We start from the raw sequence: 24136 nt of genomic DNA, 5'->3' as shown, positions 1-24136 counted from the left end.
CGTGAATACACTGTGAAGGAGTCACAGTGTAAAGAGCTTTGAATACCATTAAGGTTAAAAAGGTGCTATATAAGTGCAGACCATTTACCATAATTGTCAAGCTGGTTAGATGAAGCTGAACATTTTGAAAAATGTATATTTCCTGAACATTCAAAGCAGTTACCTCTGCAGAGATCAACACATAAGCGGTTATTGGGTTCTCTAAGGTTCCAAAGATGGAAGTTCACTTTGGGCTTTGGATCATTAAACATTGCATTACAAGAATAAATGGGATTGTTCTGCATATCACAGATTTATTAAAAGTTTTTAGAGAACATCATGATATAATTAATGATACCTTACATTTAGACGTTCAATAGTTTCTTACGATGTCATATATATATATATATATACAAACACCGATCAGCCACAACATTAAAACCACCTGCCTAATATTGTGTAGGTCCCCCTTGTGCCGCCAAAACAGCGCCAACCCTGTTCTGAGATGATATTCTTCTCACCACAATTGTACTCACTGGAAGTTTCTTGTTTTTGGCACCATTCTGAGTAAATTCTAGAGACAGTTGTGCGTGAAAATCCTAGGAGATCTGCGGTTACAGAAATACTCAAACCAGCCCGTCTGACACCAATAGTCACTCGTGCGATTATCTAATCAGCCAATCATGTGGCAGCAGTGCAGTGCATAAAATCATGCAGATACGGGTCAGGAGCTTCAATTAATGTTCTCATCAACCATCAGAATGGAGAAACAAAAATGATCTCAGTGGACCGTGGCATGATTTTTGGTGCCAGGCGGGCTGTTTGAGTATTTCTGTAACTGCTGATCTTTTGGGATTTTCACACACAACATTTTATTTTTTTCACTAAATCTCCACTTTCACTTTTATATCTGAAAGCCACATGTGGTGCCTTTTTAGTTTCACTTTCACATCTGAAAGTTGAGTTTTAGAGTAAAAACATGATTAAATATTGATCTGTTTCTCATCACACACATATATCAAATTACTTCTGAAGATAAGGATTTAACCACTGGAGTCATATGGGTTTCATTTATGTGATTTTTGGAGTTTCAAAGTATTCACTTGCATTGTTTGGACATACAGAGCTGAAATGTTCTTCTAAAAATCTTTGGTTCCTGCAGAAGAAAGTCAGTCAGTCATGTGCATTTGAGTTGGCATGAGGGTGAATAAATGATGAGAGCATTTTCATTTTTGGGTGAAATATTCCTTTGAATATTTAGTGAAGGAAATTGTATGGAACCTTATGCAGATGTTTGCATCTAAAATAAAACAACCAGTTTGTAATTATGTTTGGGTGCTTTTATGTGTAGACAATGAGGGACAAAGAAATTGAATAAAATAAAACGTAAGTGGCAACAAAATCTAAATCAAGCTAAGGGATGAGATTTTTAATAAATTAAAAAATTGGTTCTGATTCCTCTTAATGATACCACTGATTACAAAAAACTCTTCAAATGAACAACCAGTAAGTAACTGAACTGTCAGAAGTCTCATAAGCCTTAAAACACAGTACAGTAACAGTTCAGGGTTTCATTTAGAGTTGGACATGACGATAGTTTAGGCGAACATCTGCATCAGTAAGATTAGTTCAGTAACTGCTTACACTGATGTCTAAGTGTTATATAAATATCCAGCTCAAAAGAGTCATTTGTTCAGAAATCAGTCTTAACTGTAATTGTATTAATTGTAGAGTCATTTGTTCGGGATTCAGAATACATTGGTCTACTCTGTTCTACCACTTCAGTAAGATAAGAATGAAAAGGATGAAAATGATAATATTTTTCATCTGAAATCATGTGTAATCATGGTTCATGTGACCAAGTGTATATCCTCGCCGGAGTACTCAGAATCTCAGAAGAATTACTAAAAAAGCAAACATTGTTAAACAGAAACAGCATATAGATATGGATGTATTTTTATTAACCCCAACATACATTTGTCAGTTAGAAAAGTATGAGATACACATTTTCAAGTTACTTCCATGTCTTGTCTTGTGCAAACACTAGATGGTGCCAGAGGTCATTTAAAGTAACAATGTTTGACAAACAAAAATCTTAATGCAGGACAAACAAAACGAAAAATAGCAATAATAATAATAATAAGTGCATTTAAAACCATAAATTGATTCATTTTGTCTAATTTATGACTCCCAGCTTCATATAAACTGGATGTTGATGCATGAACATCATACATTTTTACAATTCAACAAAAATATAACCAATATTTACAATTATTGTATTAAAAATACAAAACAAAAGAGACAAAAAAAAATAAAACAAAACATATACATACTCCACCAATGGTCTTTGTAAAAGACATACAGGTAAAAGTAGTAAAAAAGAAAAGGAGAGAGAGAGAGAGAGAGAGAGAGAGAGAGAGAGAGAGAGAGAGAGAGAGAGAGAGAGAGAGAGAAAGAGAATCTTCACCAGCTAAATGTACACTTCTCACTTGACATCACAAATTGAACAGAGTAGCAGAAGCTACCTACTACTATTTACCTTGTATTTATGCTTGTACAATTTGTGCAACTTATTTAGCAAAACAAGCAACTCATCTTGGCTTGCCAAAACTTGTGAATATTTACTAAAACAAATTTATGGAAGCAGATGATTGATATATTTACTGTTACAAACATGTCTTCATCCACAACTGTTTCCATTTTAACCATTACAAAAAATGGATGGGGGCCCAAAAAAAATAAATGAAATATAAACAAACAGGACACTAGAGCAGGAAGAATATAAGTACTAGTGATGTTACGGGGTACAGTGGAAAATACTGCAAACTTTTTTTTTCTTCTTTAGTCTGTTGTTTCTAACTACTGATCAATGTGATCAGCTTAACTCAGTTATTAAAACAAAAAAGTAAATTGTTACGTTCTGCACTGACTGGCAGCCTCCGGGTGGGTTTGCTTGATCCAGTCCCACCAGTCTCTCGAAAGCACATTTCAGTTGGGTTCCTGTGAGTGATTTCGAATGCTGTTGTGCTGCAGTGGTGGTTTGATCATGGCTCACTCCGTACACACCAAGGGAAACATGCATGACTTGAGCCCTCATAAAAACAATAAACACAAAAGCCACCCATTTTCAGGCACAAAACACACCTTCTTAATGCCTTAATGGTATATTTCACTTAATGACTTGAAGCCTGAGAGGCCTGCTGTGCTCACCTAGACCAACAGGGGACTTTGTGCTGCAGCCAGAGTTCGTTCAAAGTTCAGTTCAATATAAATTAAGCTCAATCGTCAGCAATTGTGGCATAATTTCTATTACCACAAAAAAATTCTCGTTCCTTGTTAATTAAAAAACAATAAGAGCAAAAGTTGTGGTTACAGTGAGGCAACTACAATGGAAGTGAATAGGGACCAATCCATAAATGTTCAAATACAACCTTAAAAACAAAAAAGTTTGAAAAAGAAACAGTTTGTTATTTTAATGTTGAAGGGCTAACCCCATTCACTTCAAAGTGCATTATTGTAACCACGATTTTTTGGCATTTTCTTTTTAATAACCAAGGGACCAGTTGAAATGCATTTTGAGGTAATCAACATTATGCCACAAATACTGTTGACTGAGCTTAACTTGTATTGATCCTGGAATTTTCCTTAAAAGTTTTAACAGGAGAGGTGTTCAATAGTAAAACTGCTCATGTCATACTAAAGTCCATGCTGAAAAGTGCTTAAAACCCCTCTAAAACCAGCCAGCAAATCAGCCAGACCAGACTTGGAGACCAGCTTAGACCAGCCCACCAATTGAGGCTGGTTTAAGCAGTTTTTTTACTCAGGTTGGACTGACTTTACTTGTACCTCCCCTACAATGAGATTCAGTCAGATTTTAATTCGTTTGGCCTGTCTTTTCGGTGTCACGCTTTCTCTGTCATGCTTAGGAGGCTTATGACCAAACCTGGTGTTTCATTCACACATTAGCACGGATCTCAAACACACTAAGGCCAAGATCCAATAATAAAACCCACTCGCCAATAAGGCTTCACACAGTATCATTTCCACATTGCACCTTCCATAGTAAAGCGGCGTGCTACGTATGTCAGGAGTCACAATGCAAACTCTAGTTTTCACAATGTAGTCCTCCAGTTCTGCAGTAAAATCCTCTGGGACGTCATCGGCCTGACTGTCGATATAACACTGTAATACTGAACCACACAGATATGAGCGTTGCCATCGGAACTGATGTGGGGTTGATGAGTTGAACAGGTTCAAGCCACTTTCGCCTTCACAACTTTATGTGCCTTGTATGAGAACAGGGCGACTGAAACATTGATTGTGTGCATCAGTTTTCACCTTAACAGAGATAAAAAGTGCTGAAGGGATCTACTAAATGTGTTTGTGTGACCAATAAGCAAAAGTAGGGGGACATTGTCTGACGATAACGGTTAACAGTAGTTTGTTTTGTGTGAATGTCAAAGCGCTGTTCGGTTTTCAGTTCAGTTAATTTTTCCTTTCTCCAAAGAGCTGAATAAATCTTTTTTTTTTTGGCTCGACTCCTTTCTTCACAGTATTTTGAGTGTGCAGGGCAAAAACAACCCAGCCCCCCCCCTCCCAATGATGCTTTAAGGCAGGGTAGGGAGATGAATCCATCAGGAGGGAGAGAGGCAGTGCCAGCAAGATGTAGACTGGTTGGTCTAGCTGTCTGTCTGAACTTTGAAGCCCCTATCTGACCAGCAGTCATTGCAGCAAGCGTATAAAAGCCAGTGTCATCCCCTTTCAAACAGCGGACACCTGTTCATCCTCTGGAGAAAGAAGAAAGAATCTCTGTCAGAATTATGGACAAAAAGGTCTTGTACACATAGTCTGTTCTTTTCTAAACCCTAAAGAGCTGCCTCATTACTATTGTCTACATAAGCTACTTTCTTCATCCCAACTGAAATTGTGACCAATTTGACAAACTTTAATCTACGGACCTCCCACGGACCTACGAGCGTGGACCACTGGTAAGAAAGCTCTAAGTTTTTAATTGAAACCTGTTTGTGTACTGGTGCACTCATTCATGAACTTAATGAATGGATCACTCGGTCATCTCATTCATGAACTAGGATCTGCTGACTGGCTAAATGACGAGGAGGCAAATCGTTCGTCCAGTTCAGCAATCTCGTTCAACAAGAAATTAATTATGAATAAAAGTGAGTGATGACCATATTACAATGACGTTATTGAAAAGTATAATAATTTTTTTAGGTTAGTATTGTTGTCTTTTTTTGTATAGTATGATAAAAAGTTATAGCTCAGCAGTTCACAATATGATAAACATGCTTTGTTGTCATTTGTGGGGAAACTTTTATGATGCTTAAACACTCTGTAGAGTAGAAGTCTCTTAGTAGAATTGTGGACACGCATATTTTAATAAAGTATAATTAGACTTGTTCTAGTCGTGAGTGGCTGTGCATTTTGTTCAAAGCAAATGACTCATTCAAAATGTAAAAGACGGTCCTTTGGCGCAATCTACTGGCACAAAGGTGTAATTTGCAGTAATTTTGTCAATGAATGAATAAATGAATGAATCAATGAACAAATGAACAAATCTTTTTGGGGGAACGGATTTAAAAGTCACTGAGATGAAGCAAAATCACCACCACTATTTCAGCACAAGAAAGGCCCCTAAGGCAGCAACATTTTGTTCGCTACTCTTTGGAACAAGCTTTGCATCCACAGCACATCTCTGATGCTTAAAACAACTGTCTAGGTAGGCAGCTCACTAGAGTTTGGAACAGGCCACAGACAAACATCTAAATATAATAAACAAATAAAATGTACTCTGGCCTTACCAAACCAATGACAAACATGACAGCACAGTAAGTACTTGAAAAAAGAGTGCAGTGTAGAACTATTGTAAGCATCATAATTCTGCTGAAAAGTAATCAATTTCAAACATCTCTTGCTATTTGATGTGCTATTTGACAACACAACGATTTAACTTCAAATTCTAGCTCTTTCAAGCATTTATGATGGCAGATCTAGTGATATTCCAGTGAGCACTGATGGGTGAGAGCCAATACACACAGCAGAGCAGGGAGCAATGACTGGGATGTTGCCACGGAGACGGGGGGCAGAATGTCTCTGTGGCGACACATGCACTGTGTGAGATGCGTTGGTGGTGGGTGATTGTGGGCAGGTGAAGGAGCTGTCCTCTTGGCATGCAGCAGAGGTTCATTGCTGAGATGTGCACTTGTGTGCGTGAGGAGAGTGTGTGAGAGTGGGTGGATGCGTGCACTGCAAAAAACATTTCCTTACTCAGTAATTTTGTCTGGTCAGTGTGAGTGTGTTGGTGAGTAAGTAACTGGAGTTTGAAATGTTTTACCTTCCTGTTGGGGTGGTGTATGTAACTCATGGTCTGGGGGGAACTGCTGTGTGTGGACCTCTCCTCCTCTGAGTTCTCAGTTTGGGAGACAAGCACTCACCCTCCTCTTCCATCTCCTCTGCCTCCTCTTCTTCTCGGCCCCGGGGGTCTGAAGGAGTGGACTTTCCTGATGCAGGTGGCTGCTGGGAGTCAGGGGAGTGTGTGACGAGGCGGGAGCGCTGCAAGGCCGTGGTGTAGTCCGGGGGTCTCCTTCCGGAGTGCACCAAGCCATCGGTCATGTCCGAGATGGTCAATGCTGTGTACCCTGGCGGTGTGGGCGGAGGGTCCCGGTAACGACCGTCCTTCCGTGCTGGGGAGAGGCAAGAAGTTTATTTTGGTCAAAATTGTTATATTCAAAATATTGACTATAGCTTTTGCAGAGAAGCATGTATAACAGTTACTCTTAAACTAGAATATAGGCTAGTTTCATGTGGCGACTCTTACTTATCACAGCCTTGGTGTTGCCAGCAGTGATGGGTGAGGGGCGTCGACTGTGCTGCCTGGACTCTTCTGATCCAGTGGAGGTGATGCTGCTAGTCTCTGGGTCTGTGGTCACATCTCTACCTCCTCTTCGTTTGATCGTGCCTGTGTCACCTTCAGAGTCCTCACCCCAACACGCCACAGAGGACGAGGAGGAGCAGGCTGATGCCCAGCTCCCTCTACTTCCCCAGAGCCCCGCCCCCTCTGCCAGCGCCTCCCAACTACGCCCCTGCTGCATTGTCTGGATGTTGTCATGGGAGCCGCTGGAACAGGAAGTCCAGCTGCCACGCCCAGAATCAGCAGCGTCTAGCGAGACCTGGTCGCCCTGGTCCTGCGTCAGCTCCTCTGAGCTGGGGGAGGACAGCACTGTTGCGCCAGCATACAGACCCCGGCAGTCCTGCATAGATGAGTAGGATCTGAAAGAAAAAGCATAAGGATGAATCCAGATTGATTTACCCTCTGGTTCTGTTAAGATACTGTCTTTATGTTTGGGGTCCAGATAACTTAAAAGATGTACATGAGATAACAATAATGATAATTACAATATTATTCTCTTATTTCCTATTTACATTCTTTTAATATTTTCCTCTAACCTAATCGAAACCCAAATGTCAGATATTACTGAGGTTCTAACCCTCTGTATTACCACAATTAGGCATAGACTTGTCATCTTGTCTTAGGCAAAATTGACATTTTATATTTGGGGTATCTGGATTCCACACTGAAGTAATGCAACATTTTCATAGCGGATGATTGATGCATATTATCAAGTTGAAATTTTATTTTGAATCAGTTCTCTTTACAGGGCTCCAGACTAAAAAATGACTTGGGCTCCTAAACTGAAACTTTAAGGAGACAAAAGTTTGTTTTTAGTCACCAAATCATATAATTGCTCAATATAGACTGCTGTTCAGAAACAATATAACCCATGAATCGGAGGTTTAATAAACATTATATATAGAGTGGGACATTTATTTAAAAAGAAGCCCGAAATACACATGGGACTGCTATTTTGAAATGTCTGTGCTTCCAGCGGTGAACTGCAACAGAGACGAAGAGTGAACCATCATCTGTAGCGTCAGTCGCAAAAAGCTCTCTCCGCGAGGGCGTTGTTATTGTCCTCGAAACTAGCATAAAATGTATAGTCACCATACACTTTCAATGTATTTTTGTTTCCACACATTGAAAGTGAATGGTAACTGAGGCTAACATTCAGCCTTACATCTCCTTTTGTGTTCCATAGAATAAAAGATTACATGAGTTAGGAACAACATGAGGGTGAGTAAATGATAACAGAATTAACATTTTTGAATGGACGATCATTTTAATATACCTTTTGTTGGACATTAACCCCAAATGGGGCATGAGAGTTAAATAGTTCCATTATTTGTCTTCCATTGGCAAGAAACTACAATAAAAGCCAACTCGGATCAGCAAGTTAGCGCATTAACCCTAAAATGCATACAGTATGTAGGTAAAAACAATGCACGGCCATATACTTTTTGACTACAATTTTGACATGAAATGATCTTTTGATCTGACACTCAAGGTATACCTCAATTAAGGTGTCTTTGACCATATTTGGCTTATTTACCATTTAGTTGAATTTTTTTTTTTTAATTATGAGAGCTTGCATCACCCCTAGAATGCATATGTGTGTCGAATGTGACTCATATGTGTTTACTATGGTATTCAATGCACTTAACACTGGTATTACACTTTTAATATTTTGATTGTTTTCATTTTCCATCTGTTATTTTGTATGTTACCACCAAACATGGAAATTGCCCTTTTTGCAGCTGTCACCATAAACTCCTACTTAATTTTCAATATGTGTGAAACTCTTCAGAAAGGGCTCAAATGTAGTGGTGCTTACCCCAAGCTGTACTGGTCAGGGTCAGCAGTTGCCCTGCGCTCTAGACGATGACCGGTGCCATGGCCCTCCCCAGCCAATCCTCCATATCGCTGCCTGCGCTCCTCTTGCCCCATGTCCAGGGAGGAGGTGCTTACCAGACTAGAGCGTGAGGAGATCTCACTATGGCCAGAGTCTGATAGGTAATCGCCTGCTCGTCCATAACCTGGAAAATCAGCACAGAGAACAACATGATTAGAAACTTTATTGGTCCTAATACAGAGCCTTGAGGTACTCCAGTCTATTACTGTTTCTCAACCCTTACTTTAAGCAGGCTCTGTTCAAAAACTTAGTAATCTACCTTGCTACCCACTCTCTACATACTGGGGGCAACTGCCTTCTGAGGCAGCATCCCAACAGATATGGAACCTCAAGTGAATGATTTGAAAAGTTTTAGATAGCCATCAGCTACATGTGCCACACAAATAGCACTTTGCGAAGCAGACTTGACTTATAATTGATTTATATTTTTAAGTTTGAATATAAGTTTGTGTTAGCATGTTGCTAATCTAACTGCAATACTCAATAAAGCTAAATTACATATTACATTTCAATATTGGCTACAATAGCACATATTTAATTAGACTGAGCAATTTATCAATACTTCTCAAGACTGAATTGGTGTTGACTTATCAAGGCTTATTGTGTTGTTTCTAATGGTGTATTGCTACATTTTGTGGTTACAAAATGGCTACCTAATGTAATGGAAGTGACATTTACACAATAGCAGTTGATTTATCCTTAACACCCTTCCTACTTGCAACATGATGAATTTGAGACAATTACAGTCCAAAAGAGAAGTGTTTATTTTTCAAAGGGTCAGAGAAGGTTCAACTCTTTATACTACACAACACAAAGCAAATGAGTAGATCTTTTAATAATTTAATAACAGTGCTGTACTAAGACAATATGAAATCACCATACTGAAAGGATAAAACACTACTGCCAGTTAGAGCAAAAATGCTAATTTTCTAGGCTCCGCTAATCACAACTAGGAAGTAGCATAGACACCATGGTCTCTCTCTTGCGCGCGCACACACACACACACACACACACACACACACACACACACACACACACACACACACACACACACACACACACAGACACACAGACACACAGACACACAGACACACAGACAGAGCAAGGTGTTCAGCTGCTACATCTTTCTGTCTGTGCCAGCTACATCACAGGCAAAAATTATGTTGATACCTGATGAGAGAGTTCACTCAATTTTTATAATACACATTGTCTGCTCTCCATTACATTTTTATAACACATTGTCTGCTCTCAAAACCTAGTGAGCTAACTTAAATGACAGCATTTCTGAACATAACAGAAGGATTTGTATGTTCAAACTGAATGTTCAGAATGTACCTATAATGCATAAAAATGCTGTCTAGACAGGCAGCTAACAAGAGTTTGGGACATAGCCATAACGATGCTTGTGTGAACTCTCTCTGGCTAAATATGTATCCAGGCCCAGTTACCTGTTAGTGCTTTTTTACAGGAGGAGGAAAAATTCCTTATACCCTGACTTCTTAAAGATGCCATGGCTGAATGCGGAGTGATGAGAGACAGAAACGTTATGTGACATAAATTCAAAGGAAAACATGGAAAGTGCTGCATATGTAACATTACAGTAATGGAATCAGCAGTGTTTTAACAGTGCTGATATTTTTTTGTCAGGAAATTCACTTCACCTGTCTGTGCAGACACTTTTATACAAAGCAACATACAAATGAGATTAACCTAAGGTTACTAGATATATCATATATGATACTTGAAGTCGTTGTTCAGAATGGCATAATACCATACTACTCTTACCATTTCTTATTATTATTGCACCTTTACATGGCAGAAATAGTAAGTGAGTACTATGGTAGAATGCCATTCCAAACACAGCCAAAATGTCTTTCTTGCATGCTGCTACATTGTGAAAATTAGCTGAATATTTCATAGTGTGTGTATGATCTTTTTACCTCTAGATGGCAGTATCAACATGTTAAATTAGCTATGAAAGCCAGTTGACATTAGGAGGTGCCAGCTGACAGAGGCATAAACTGTGTGACAGTGGTGGGGTTAAATGCTTTATGAAAATATATGTCATTGAACAGCCAACATAGGGCACTAATGCCAGAGTTCACAGATATGTAAATGAAGAAGAGTACCTGGGGTGTGCAAAGACCAGATTTAAGAGGAAAAGACATTGAAGTATGATGAATGTGTCATAGACATTCCAACACAGAATCTAATTTCAATTAAAATAATTAATTTAGTAATTAAAAATAACATTATACTTATTATAATGTAATGTTAATTACTATTTATGCAGATTCCACCCACCCCCTTCCCCCAAATCAGCAAAGTTCTTCTTTAATGATTCTCTGTGGTGGCAAAGAATTGCCAAACAAACAACAAGTCAGAAAAAAACAATGGCAAATCCTAAAACACAATGACAAGTCAGTCGAAATGGAAACTTGTCGACTGTTCCAAAACGTTTGACTGACTTACCATTGTGTTTTCTGTCTTGTTGTTTTGTTTCCGGATTGGCCGTTGTATTTTATGAGTTGATGTTGTGTCTCTGAATTGTTATTTGTTTTTGGATTTGATGTTGTGTTTTTAGATTTATTGTTATGTTTTGCATTTCAAAGCCATCGTAATTCTCAAATGGTACATCTTAACCCCAAATTGGGATGCAGGTCGGTTTTTCTAAAGGGTATTGGACTGCAAGGACAAAACAATGCTAAATGCAAACAATAAAATGTGACAAACCATATAATCATGTATAATTAGGATTGTAGAATTAATAGGCTTATCAACTTTTAATGGGAGCAGAAAACGCCTCCCATATCTTTTGTTGTTGACATCAAAGTCTGTGCGTCCAATCAAACTTTTGGTATTTGGGTAGAAGCTAGTGAAATGAGACAGATGCCAACATGAAAAGCTGCATGACATCCACTCATCCTCGAAAACAAGTGAGGATAACAATTTGTGCGTTGCATTATTGGCTTCCGAAAGCATGAAAGCATTTCTACTTTCCTATTCATGTTATTTTAAAAAAGGGGAACATTGTTGGGACTATTTAGTTCATGGTAATATTAATACAATTCATGTTTGTCTTTTGTAAACTTATGGTACTGTGTTGGGTCGCCACTTGATGTCCAATGTAAAATTTGGATCCTGTAGCAAAACCAGTTGAGAACCACTGGATTAGTGTATGTTTGAGTGTTCTCACCCTTCTTAGGTGAGCTGTGAGGTGATGTGGGAGGAGAGGACAGCTGTGACAAGTTGTTGGACACACTGTCCTCCATCTGTTTCTTGTGTCTCTCACCTGCCTCCTCTGAAAGAGACAGTATCTTCTTCAGAGACTGTGGTGAGCTTGTGCCTGCAGCAACACAGTAAGACAATTGGAAGCATCAATAAAATGACTGAGGCCAGTTATGGCAAAGTAACCAATCGTGTTTGAGTTCCATTAAGACCATGAGGTCTTACCAAATGGCGGCAAGTCTTTGACCGGCACTTTCTTGCGAGATGGGTAGAGGGCAACGGCAGGCACTTGAAGCGCCTGGTTGGCTTTCTGCAGCTGCTGGCGTTGGTGGATGGCAGCACGTGCAACCACCGGAGATGTGTCGGGTCTCCTCTTGTCCCCAGAACTTTTCGGCACTATCGTAAAATTTATGAGAAATAGTAAATCGCTAGCAATGATATGAATCTCTAGCAACAAAGAATCAAACCATGCCTTTTAAAAAAGACCTTTTAATACAAGTAATTGGAGTGCTTGCAAGGATATTTTGCAGATATTTTGCTATCTATATACAGGTTTTATACAGTTCTTAAGAAATGTCAGATTAAAATGCAAATATCTCTCACTGACTAAAAGTGTTCCCATTGACAGAATGTTCACCATTCACAATTTTACAGAATCATACTTGTACACAATATTGTTTTTTTTTTCATTGCTTGTACTTGCATGCTGAATTGTGATTGGACTTCGTTTTTTATTTATCTGCATACTTAATTATGTTAGGGCTTTCCTTTCTCACATGATCTATTTATCCATGTTTATTTTCCTTTATTCTCCAAGAGCAGCACTGAAGCTGCTTGCACAGCCGATAGAAAAGAAAGACGTGCATTTTAATCATGGAAAAACAAAAGCATATAAAACCTAAGTTTACTTAAAACTTGAACACTATTATTTTGCTGCTTAAAAGTAATAGTATTTCCTTCAGCAAATACAAATCTATTATATATAATTATTTTATTCACTAAGAAAATGTGAAAACATAAATTGTGAAAGTAAGAATTTCATGTTAGGTGAATAAAAAAACAAAAAAGAAAACAAGATGGGCTCACCCATTTATATTTATGAGCGTGCGTATGCTTGCACCCCACTTACATGTGTTGACTGAGGGCTCGCACTGCATTGAGAGTGTCTGCAGGCTCTCTTCGTTTGTCTCCAGGGTAAGGTTTGACAGGTATTGTTTGACTTTGCGTGCCATCTGTGCATCCTCATACAGCTTCTTGGCATTGAGGAAGGAACTCCGTCTGACCCGCTTTTTGTGCCCGCCTGTCTGTGTTACATCCAGGATTGCCGCATTGGCACTGCCCTGACTGAGTGACCTGAACACATGCACAGACACATGTGCACACAAACAGACAGACAGTTAAAAATACAAACTGACTTCAGCAGCGGGAATTATTGCTGATCCAGGATCAGAGAGAGTCATAAGACATGCAGTAAATCACATTCCTTGCAGCTTTAGAACATTCCATGCATTTCACATCCCAGCCAATCAGGCAAATAAATAAATAATGAGATGTTAAACAACAAAAGTAGCAGACTTAAAAAAAAACAAAAAAAAAACCAAAAAAAAAATCACTCTCCATTATTTTCAGGTGTGCAGTTGATAACTGTATGGTCATATTTTTTACACTTATCTACCATAGCAAACATTAGAAAGATAAAAAATGTAAAAAAGGTTTTTAAGGTTAAAGGTGAATTGTGTCGTCTGTTTTCAAACAGGTTCCCTGAACAATTCCCCCATCAACCACTGGTCAGAGAAACAGAACGTCCTGCCCCAAACTCACACCACTGCTTGATATTAGTTCAATGGAACTAATAGCCGGATTGTTCCAACAAACTGAGCAATGATTTGATAGTGCTAAATAGGACCTTTTACAGCTTTTAGAAATCTATCTACGAATGATTCAATTATAATAGTTTGTGCATATTAAGCTGGGATAGGAGAAATCAGCTTTAAACTAAAGATTTTAGTTTTGCCATCCATATGCATCTCATCTTAGTCACAAAGAACTATTAAACTTGAGTGAATAATACATTTATAAAAAAGCAATAAATGTAACAACAAAAACCCTCACACAACACTGCAAATGCTTAGTAGGAGGCATGCTGATATGGTAAGTTAAGTTAAAAAATTAATCACTTTTGCTAAATGGATCGTGGGATTTAAAGTTAATAAATGAGCAGGAACCAAATGACTGTAAATAAATTCATGCATGAGGTCATGTGTGTGAAACATTCAAAGTCAATGGTATTAATACAACAACTCATTTTAGAATGAGTCGAGTTGATTCAATGACTCAGAGTAGCAAAAGAGTTGGCAATTAAATGCTGGGATACATCAGAGCAGAAGCATTCACAAATGAAGGAAAAGAAAGAAAAAAGGACGGAGAGGAGTCGGCCCAAATTAAAGGAGGGGCACAAATGAAGCCAAAGGTCAGAGTTCACCATACTCACCCCAAACTCCTCCACTTCTTCTTCCTTGAGGGGAGAGCCATGAATAGTGAAGTGTGAGGCAGAAGGGTGGACGAAGATTGAAATGGGGGAGAGAGAGAAATCCCACAAGAGAAACAGAGGAAGACACACTTAGATGAGGAAAAACAGACCAAGGGTTCCAAAGTGAGGTGCATCACAGACCAAAACAGAGACAAACCCTGCGTCCAAAAATGCATATACTTCCCTGCTATGCAGTATGCAAAAAGCGGTATGAAAAATGAGTAGGATGTCCAAATACTCAGTATTCATGATACAGTATGCAATTCCGGTCCTAGAGAGCTAATGTCCTGCAGAGTGTATTTTCAACTCTCATCAAAGACACCTGCCTGCAATTTTCAAATAATTCCGAAGGCCTTGATTAGTTTTAGGTGTGTTTGATTATGGTTGGGGCAAAACTCTGCAGGAAGGTGGCCCTGCAGTTGAACTGCCCTGATTTACTGCATCTGCTGAGATTCTAAAGTGTGCATCCAGTGGAAATGTTGCTATCACATAACGCCATGTGAGATAACATGCCGTCAGATTTGAAAGTTGACAGAAAACTTTGAGCCAGGCAGTTTATGTAAGTGCTATATGCACCAAGAACTTTGTTCCTCATGGTTAAATGTACTTTTTAAACAACACCCTAGTAAATTGTTTTTGCGAACACTCGAGAAAATTATTTCTGCTAACACCACAGTAAACTGTTTTTGTGAACAATCTAATAAATATTTTCACGAATACCCAAGTTAATTGTTTTTGTACACACCTGAGTAAATTGATTTTACGAAAACACGAGAAAACTGTATTCGCAAACACACGAATACTTTTTTTTTCATTAATACCAGAGTTTTTATGAATACTTGAGTAAATAGTTTTTTGCAAATACCTGAGTAAATCGTTTTTTGCAAATACCTTGGTAAATTATTTTTGCGAACATTCAAGCAAATTGTTTTTATGAACACCTGAGTACATTTTTAAGCAAACATCCAATAAAAAATGTTTTGTGAACTCCCAAGTAAATTTTTTCATGAGCACCTGAGTACATTGCTTTCACGAACACCCCAGTAAATTGTTTCCATATTTTCGTAAACTGTCCTTTGACTTGCATTCTTTGACCTATTACATATTAATGGCAGTGTCAACATGGCAGACATAGTATGTCCAAGAACATTTTTATACTACACACCTGTGTACCAACAGAACGAACTTCATGTATGTTTGAAAAAGTACGTTCTTCATCGAATTCAGTGTATACTATGAAAGTACAGGAATTTGGATGCAGACATTAACTTTTGACAATACAGACATAGAGTAACATACACAAAAGTTTAACTCTGTCATGCATAAACATCACAGAAACATACACTTCAACATCACAAAAAGCCTTTGGTAACAGCATGTGTGTGGAAGCGTGAGGTGAGAGCTGTACACATCGCAGTGAGTGCCCACTAAAAGCTACTAAATAGTGTAAAGTGTCCACCTGAAAGAGTGAAAATGTCACTGGATCAGTCAGATCAGGAAAGTTCTCACCTGGTTCTGAACATCAGAGCGGGATCCATGTTTACAGCCGCCATCCGGCCTACATGTCTGATCTCTTTAGCAATCATCCGCAACTTCTCAAAGTTCACCAAACCATCCACCTTTGAGTCATTCCCTAGAATTGTCAATAATTAATCATTATTATTCACAAAAGCATGTTATATTATTAAAACAGGTGGCATAGCTGCTACTATATCATTTCTTATCACTATATAATTCCCGTATTTCTTTTAACACGGTTGGAACGCTGTATTGACAAATCAGCATCTAACACTGGAACTTTCCGTTTTATAATTCAATATATAAAACAAATGCACATACACTGTGGGTACTATATATAATGAGTGTATATCACCACTTTACATGAGTGAGAAGTTTTTTACCCTCATGCAGGAAGGTGAGATCTTTCTTGATGACAGGAAAGAGTGGGATGATGGGTGGCTGCAGATTCTGGTTGTTTAGAAGGTTCCGGTACTTGGCCATATTTCTGGAGGGGTCAAACAGGTCTTGCAGATCACTAAATAGTTTCTCATATTTACTGGGCATCTTCTCCCATGTGCCTCTCAGTCTGGACACCGGTGCCAAATTCAGACCACTGTAAAAGACACACGAAGCTAATGATATTAGTAATGCCAAACCATTGCGTAAATTATGAAACATTAGAGATAAGAAGAAAAAGAAAATAAGGTCCTCACTTTCCAAAAAAGGAAATTGTCAAGTAAGTAAAAGTGAAATAAGAGACAAGTCTTTGTGCATATTTGTGATGCATAATTGTGTACGATAACAAAACTTGCTTTCATGGTTAAAACTTGAACTTAAATACCTAGTCAATCATGTATTTCTTCTTGAAATCATCATGGCTCTCTTTTTACCTGATGATGGCAAACATGGAGTTGAAGTTCTTGCACTCGCGGCAGTGTAGTGCAATCTTAATGAAGTGCTTGATGATCTTCATGCGTTTGAGCTGGTTGGGTTCACGCACCACCTCCGTGGTCACCCAGAATGTCTCCCGATTGATGGCCTCTTCAAAGAGCTTGAGGCTGGGAGGCCCTGATAAGCGAGTTTTTAGCTTGAACAGGTCATCAATGTACTCTGTGGGCTCGATGGCACAGAACAGTTCAAAGGCACGCATGGACAGCTGTGTTGCCACTTCCACCGTGCTGAGCTGCAGCAGGCTGATCTGGCTCTCCCGCAGAAGTTCCTGGGCATCTTCATCAGAGCACAAAGTCTCTGTCTCCATGTTGCTTTTTAGGTAGTACCTAGAGGTTTAATGGAGAGGTCAAAAGGTGTCCTACGTGATTTGACTCAAGTTGTATGAGGATTACTTAATGCAACAATTATTTACTTTTGCACAAATGGGTGAAATATTCCTTTAAAGAAATGAAGGCCATGATGGCCTCTAGGGCTCTAAATCGCACCTGCCACTCAGTTGGATCCTGTCTGCCAGTTTGGAGAGCTGTTCAGGGAGACGCCTCTGTTTAATGACACCCTCAGGTGTAACTGATACTTCACACAGTGAATAGGCTTCAGGGGCAGCAGTTAATGCAAACTCTCGAATGGCCTGAGCCACGACTTCCTTTGCTGTGGTGTCCTTTCCGATCATGATGTACCGACTTTGCTGGTCTGCCTTGAACACTCGCAATACCTGGTCTGACATGTCTACAGAAATTAGAAGTTGCTTAATACACAAACTTAAGCCTTACATTAACCATCAACAAACCATTCAGTTTTTATATGGGTGAAAAAGCATTTCAAGATGATCTTTTTGATTACTAGTAAGTGCTATTACTTAGTTTCACACTTGTTATGATTGAATCTGAACATACATTTGGTTGCTACTTATAACACTGCCACCACTGTTCTACTTTCCCACTGTGTTATGTTGCAAAAGGCTTTCTTTATCAACACGAGTACCATTGGAAGCTGAGTATCACCACAAAATATCCAATCAACAACAATTCACTTAATATTTACATTTATTCATTTGGTATAAGCTTTCATTCACATATTTGATCAGTATGTGTGTTTCCTGGGAATCAAACCCATTTCCTTGGATTTACTAATTCCATGCTCTACTAGTTGAGCTACAAGGCTGTGGTAAGCATGAGCTAAAATCCAGACCATGCTTTTCCAATGGCCTTGAAGGTGATACCCATGTTCCGAAAACAGCTCTTGCACTAATCACACAAAAACTTCAGGTTTGCATCAAAACATCTAGTGTAAAAGTGACATGAATCATGAACCAATTAACCATTTTTTTTTATCCAATTCCACCGAATGAAAAGTATTTTACACAGAGAATAAATACTCTTGATTGAGTACCAACAAATTTATGCCCCATAAAGAACTTTTGATAGTAAAAATCAATGTCAAAACTGAGCAGACAAGTGTCCCAAACAAGATTGTGATTAGAAAGATTAAAGAAGTTGAGGAACCTGCTAGGACAGGATTAAATACTTACCTATAGGGACTGCTTCTGAAAGAGGACATCCAGGGCAGCATGAGCATCTTGTTAAATATGCATGTTCTCAGATTAAGCTTGTGGTAAAGGTTCTGTATATACCCAGTGGGATGTCAATTGTTAGGTATTACAAGAATATAATTAAACTGTCCTTGCAAAGATTTCAACTTTTCTTTATTGACTGAATTTTCTCTCTCAAGAGGTTGGTCTAACCAGGCATGATTGGATCTAGCATAGTAGGCCATGATAGCCTAACCTTACATAGCATACACCTAAATAAATATAAATGAGAGGGTTAATTAGAATGTTAACCATAATCCTAAACCTACTCCTAACCTACCTAACCCTAATTTACCAAACCCAACAAAAACTCTAGCCCTAGCCCCAACCCAAACCCTAAATCTAACCCGAAAATCTGATTGGTTGATAAGATGTTGCTCCAGAAACAACAAGAACACTGATTTAGTAACATGCCCTACTTTTACATGATAAATCTCATTAAGCATCTTACCAGGTTGGTTGTTGAAGTCAAGTATGCGGTGATGTGACTGCAGCAGGTCAGGGTTGCTGGATGAAAGGTTTCCACTAACAGGAAGAGCAGGAGGGATCTGCTTTGACTGCTTTAGCCCAACAATACTGTCATCCTGGGACTGACCCACCCCCACATCACTGTGAACAAACCAAAAGAGTTTGGATCAAGAGTTGGAGCCAGATCGCCTTGCAGACGGACGAGTGCTCAGCATTTTTAAGTATACTTTTTCGACTGCGAGCGCATACAGATATGTTCGACACATGCGAACTACGACTGCTTTGTGATATACTTTAGTAAATTCAATGGTAGGCGCATGCACCAAAAACTAGACCGCATGCATACAGTCTGCACAGATTGTGCTGATGATGAAATTGGCATCATGCATACCATGCAACAGCCAATCCGGAATGAATATATATTCATTGGCTTTCAGACACTGCAGTGAACAAGATCACCATTGCAGATTTGATGTATCAAATCAGCTTACTTGTATGGTTTGGGTGGAAGAATACTGGTCAGTGTCTTGTCGAAGATCTTCTTCAGCTTGTTTCTGCCACCTACGGTGTTGGCCTTCGCTTTTTTGCTAGCTTTCTCAAGACCCATGACCTGCTCCACGTCAACAGCCAGGTCTGGGATGGAGTAGCGGCTGGCTTTCTTAATGTCGCCAATTTTAGGAATGTGAGGTGCCCCGTTCTTCCTGTCTGGTTCCTCATCCTGGTCATGCTCTTGGTCATGGTCTGGTCTGGCCAGTAGTTCCTTAAACACTGAGAGAAGAGAACACACCACAAGAAGAATGAGTGTAACAATATGCCATTTGACATCTTCAAGGTACAAACAGATAAAAAAAAAAAAAACTACAACTATACTACTCTGCAAAGGAAAAACACAGTAACTACAGATTTTGTAAAAAATGTATTAACCAAAATCGAGCCACATTTACACTTTTCAGGTTTAAAATATGGCTAACTTACTCTTGTCTATGCATTATAGCCTGGGATAGGAAAAAGTATTTTATTTTTGAGAAAATAACACACTTTTCCTTTAAGTATTGCTTTAGTACAAGATGAAAAAGAGATGAACTAGCAACTTTCAGATAAAGTTCTGTTGGGTGTATAAAGTCTTTTTTCACCATTTAATTTCAACAGCAATCTGTGCACCTGTGGTAACGTAAATCAGTGTAGCTTACCTAACAGATTTGTTTTCACAGTAATGGACAGGTGCGTGTTGTTTTTCAGGATCTCATTGACTTTGGATAGCGGCACATTTTCAAAGTTTTGCCCATTTACCTCCAGTATCTGAAAGAAAGATCGAAACCCAAGGTCCCAATTCACACTTCAGCTAGGCCAGGTGATAAACACACATAATCAGTACACTTTCCAGACAGCAGTTTCTGGAATTATATATTAGTTACTAAATTCCTCTTAGTGAGGGCCAAGCTATGTTTAAAATCTCAGTAACACAACTTATTCTATACGTTTATTCTTATTCTTTACTCATTCCTAAAGTATCATGACCTCTTTGGCATTCATTCATGCATTCACTTGTGCTTTCATTCACATATAAACACATATAGGCACATGTTTACTCTAGTAATATGGGTCTTTAAATGGCCAAAGCTGATCTGGATATAAAGAGCAGGGTGGCCATTGGGCTGCACATATAATCAAACAAATAATCAAGATTACAGTTACAGCTGCCACAAATAACTAATTGTGAATTGTATCAATTATAGCAGTCTATAATGGTCAGAATTAATCACAGACAAGTCTGTTGCTCATTTGCTGTGTATAATGAATTCAAAATTTGAATAACAGCTTTTTTTTTATTCTTCTAAGAAGGCCAAAGTGAAGATGGCCATTTAAACACTTCATAATTTATTGATGTTTAAAACAGCAATAAAAGAATTAAGGAACACAGTTCTTGGCTTGTATTGGATTTGTAGCCGACAAAGAATACAGAATGCAGATCAATTTACTCAAAATAAGTATTTTAATGTACATACTATTAATCTAAATTAATCGCAATTATATCATCAAGGAAACAAATAGTCAATTATGATTTTTGTCATAATAGTGAGGCCCTCGTTGGCCGAAATTCAATTATAATTTGCACTAAATACATAATATAATGACATCAAATGTGAACATAAAATAGATTAAACCAATACTATTATTTGCAAAATGTGAACATAAAATAAATTAAACCAATTCTATTTATTTGCAAAAAAAAAAAAATGGTTTATTATCAAGGCTGTCAGTAAATGTTGGACCTTACACAAAGGAGAACTACCATTTCTATTTGGACAAGCATGCAGAGTTTTCGATGCTAATAATCTGAAAATGGCCAAATATCAGTTGAAAAAGTGGCCTGGCCGATATATTGATCTATCCCTAATTAGCTTCTGATCAATCAACAACTCTCTTGTGGTGTCCAAAGGCAAAACAGCAAATCAATAAACACCAAGTGCCAAATTCAAGGGCAAACAGAGACATCCTCTATTCATCCAAAATCCCATTTTCCACATTTTCACACTCTTTTTAAGAGTGTGGCAGATATACTAGCGCTCTGACTATGAGAAAAAGCTCATTACTAATAAAATGTATTATTATTATTGTTATTATTACTGTATTTAGACTACAGGGCAAGTTTAGAGGCTGAGAATTGTGTGCATTTACGTTTGAATGATAGACTGGATAAAAACAAAATCATAAGGTTCAATTTTGGAATTCAACCATGACTCCCTTATGATTCAGGGTTGCAAGCTCCAGGTGCTGTGACTAAATCAGCTTTGATTGGTTGACAACAGCAATTACAAATAGTCTCATGAGCAAGAACTACAACTATTTCTGTAGCCTCTGGCGGTACTTCAAATCCAGCATGATGGTGTTGTAACATTACCTGATCTCCTCGTTTAAGGCCAGCCTCAGCAGCTTTGCTGCCTGGCTCCACGCTGTCAATGAAAATGCGAAAGCCCTTCTCTGAACCCCCCAGCAGGGTGAAGGCCAGCGGGGCTTCCCTCGAGGGTTTGGTCAGGGTCACCACCCGCAGCTTAGCTTTGGCAGCACACGCTATATTTAACAGTCTTAGGTGCCCACACATTTTCTGGGTCAACATAAAAGAGAGACATTACATGTTAGCTTATTGCTGTCAACTTGGGAACTACATTTCGGAGGTTGTATTGGAGACTACTGACCTCTCTCTCCAGATTGAACTCAAACTCCTCAAGAAAATGTGTCATTGCGGGGTCGCCTTCGAAGTCGTTGAAGTGATTGTTTACCCACAGCAAGACTACCCGTGTAACCTGACAAAATATGGGGTTATTTATCACTAGAGTTTGTCTTACAAATTAGTGGTTCTTGACTAGTTGGTTACAACCCAAAATTAAGTCACCGGTCTGTTCAGAAATGGTCACAGACTGGAGAAAAAAAAAATACTAAATGAAAACAATAACATCTTACCAATTATTCATACATAGATAGGGTAGAAAAAGAATAGGCTTATCAACTTTTAAAAGGGTAGGAAACGCTTCCCATGTCTATTGTTATTGAAGTCTAGAGCTGCGTGTCCAATCAAACTCGACAGTGTTTTTGGGGTAAATTCTTCTGTCACTTCGGAAAAAGCGAGCCAAATTAGGGATACGGCAACATCTTCGAAAACCATGAACAAACTATGCAAGGTAAAAGAAAATCAGTATGATATAGACCCGGGGTCGGGAACCTTTTTTCACTAAAGAGCCAATTTAAAAATGTTTGGTTGATGCATTTTTTTCGAAAGAGCCATACCACAAACTAATAATAAGAAAGGAAATCAAAACAGTGTCACTGACTTCAAGCTTTGCAATCGCACCCACACTTTCTGCTGGAAAATTATCTCTAGAAAGTTTTAAATTTTCATGTGTTGGTGAATGGTGAGACACTCGGCGAGCCACTGGATTTTTAACAAAGAGCCACTTGTGGCTCACGAGCCATAGGTTCCCACCACTGATCTAGACAGTATATATACGTTCACTTGCAGTGAGGATAAACTTGCTTTGTGACAGAATCATAAATTCACTTTTCCTATAGAGGGCAATATTTGCTCCCTGGAACTGATTTCCGGAAACACTTTTTTCCTTTGTAAATGGCAGTTTTTTTTTAACCTTATAAAATGAATCCATGTCATCCTTTTATGTCAAATACTTCAATTTAATCAATGAATTACATTTAAATAATGAAATACTATAGGCTGTTAACTATAAAATTAAATCTACATCACCTTATAATTGTTGGGATGGGTATTGGCATTTATTTTCTAATTTAATTTGATTCAATAAGATTACAATTTTAATTTGAGTCAATATCAATTAATTAGGAAATCATTCAGTTGCAATGAATGAATGTACGTTACATTTATAACGTGCTTTGCACAGTGAACAGGGGACACTCCTCAACCACCACCAGTGTGCAGCATCCACCTGGATGATGTGATGGCACCCATAGTGCACCAGTACAAACACACCACACACCACACACACCAGCTATTGGTGGAGAGGAGAGAGCAGAGTTATAGAGTCAATTACTGAATGTCAACAGGCATGTTTGTATAATTACATATTGCCTGAAATTGTAGCAATAGCTACATTATCTTCTAAAATTTCTCATACCTGATTAATTTACTATATAACATCCATCCCTACTGCACTTTTGGCCTCTAGTAGGTGAGGAGGATTTTCAGACAGACAGATAGCAGCAGAAGTGAGATGGGCCGATGGGCAGGGAAGTATAGAACAAGGAGCGATAGTGTTACTCACTAGGACAGTTTCTTATGAATAAGAGGAGCAAACGGTCACAGAATTTTAATTGGAGCAATATAATAAATGAAATGCCCATCTGTGTGGGTAGATGTTGCGATGATCTGCCTCTAGACTCTGCAACATTTGCCGGACGGACGGCGTGCTATTAATAATGTACAGCAAAAATTCAAATGAAGGTTGTCATGAATGTATTTGAAACTGTATCAGATGTTATAAATAAAAAACAAGAACTCGATGTAGGGGAATTTTTGGCCAACATATTTGAATTTTG

The 24136-nt window shown here is 38.5% G+C and overlaps 1 protein-coding gene across 4 annotated transcripts in view; it reads right to left on the bottom strand.

Annotated features, from left to right (window-relative positions):
• Positions 1-1930: 1930 nt before the first annotated feature.
• The window catches only part of LOC127660197 (rap guanine nucleotide exchange factor 2-like), a 154701-nt gene continuing 132495 nt past the window's right edge, over positions 1931-24136 (bottom strand). For 2 of the 4 annotated variants that reach the window (XM_052150316.1, XM_052150317.1), the window contains 17 exons: positions 22267-22374; positions 21972-22175; positions 20260-20368; positions 19561-19837; positions 19053-19210; positions 17499-17739; positions 16953-17339; positions 16464-16675; positions 16072-16195; positions 14524-14547; positions 13162-13385; positions 12258-12428; positions 12001-12150; positions 8727-8928; positions 6815-7266; positions 6332-6680; positions 1931-4766 (listed from right to left, as the gene is read on the bottom strand). In XM_052150316.1, coding sequence (XP_052006276.1) covers positions 6358-6680; positions 6815-7266; positions 8727-8928; positions 12001-12150; positions 12258-12428; positions 13162-13385; positions 14524-14547; positions 16072-16195; positions 16464-16675; positions 16953-17339; positions 17499-17739; positions 19053-19210; positions 19561-19837; positions 20260-20368; positions 21972-22175; positions 22267-22374 — 3366 coding nt within the window. In that variant the 3' untranslated portion in view covers positions 1931-4766; positions 6332-6357. Of the gene's footprint in view, positions 4767-6331; positions 6681-6814; positions 7267-8726; positions 8929-12000; positions 12151-12257; positions 12429-13161; positions 13386-14523; positions 14548-16071; positions 16196-16463; positions 16676-16952; positions 17340-17498; positions 17740-18541; positions 18557-19052; positions 19211-19560; positions 19838-20259; positions 20369-21971; positions 22176-22266; positions 22375-24136 lie in introns of all 4 variants that reach the window. The other 2 variants (XM_052150318.1, XM_052150319.1) reach the window with 2 other exon arrangements.

This window comes from Xyrauchen texanus, chromosome 19, assembly GCF_025860055.1.
Source record: "Xyrauchen texanus isolate HMW12.3.18 chromosome 19, RBS_HiC_50CHRs, whole genome shotgun sequence".
NCBI lineage: Eukaryota > Metazoa > Chordata > Actinopteri > Cypriniformes > Catostomidae > Xyrauchen > Xyrauchen texanus.
This window is presented reverse-complemented; position numbering and strand designations above follow the sequence as displayed.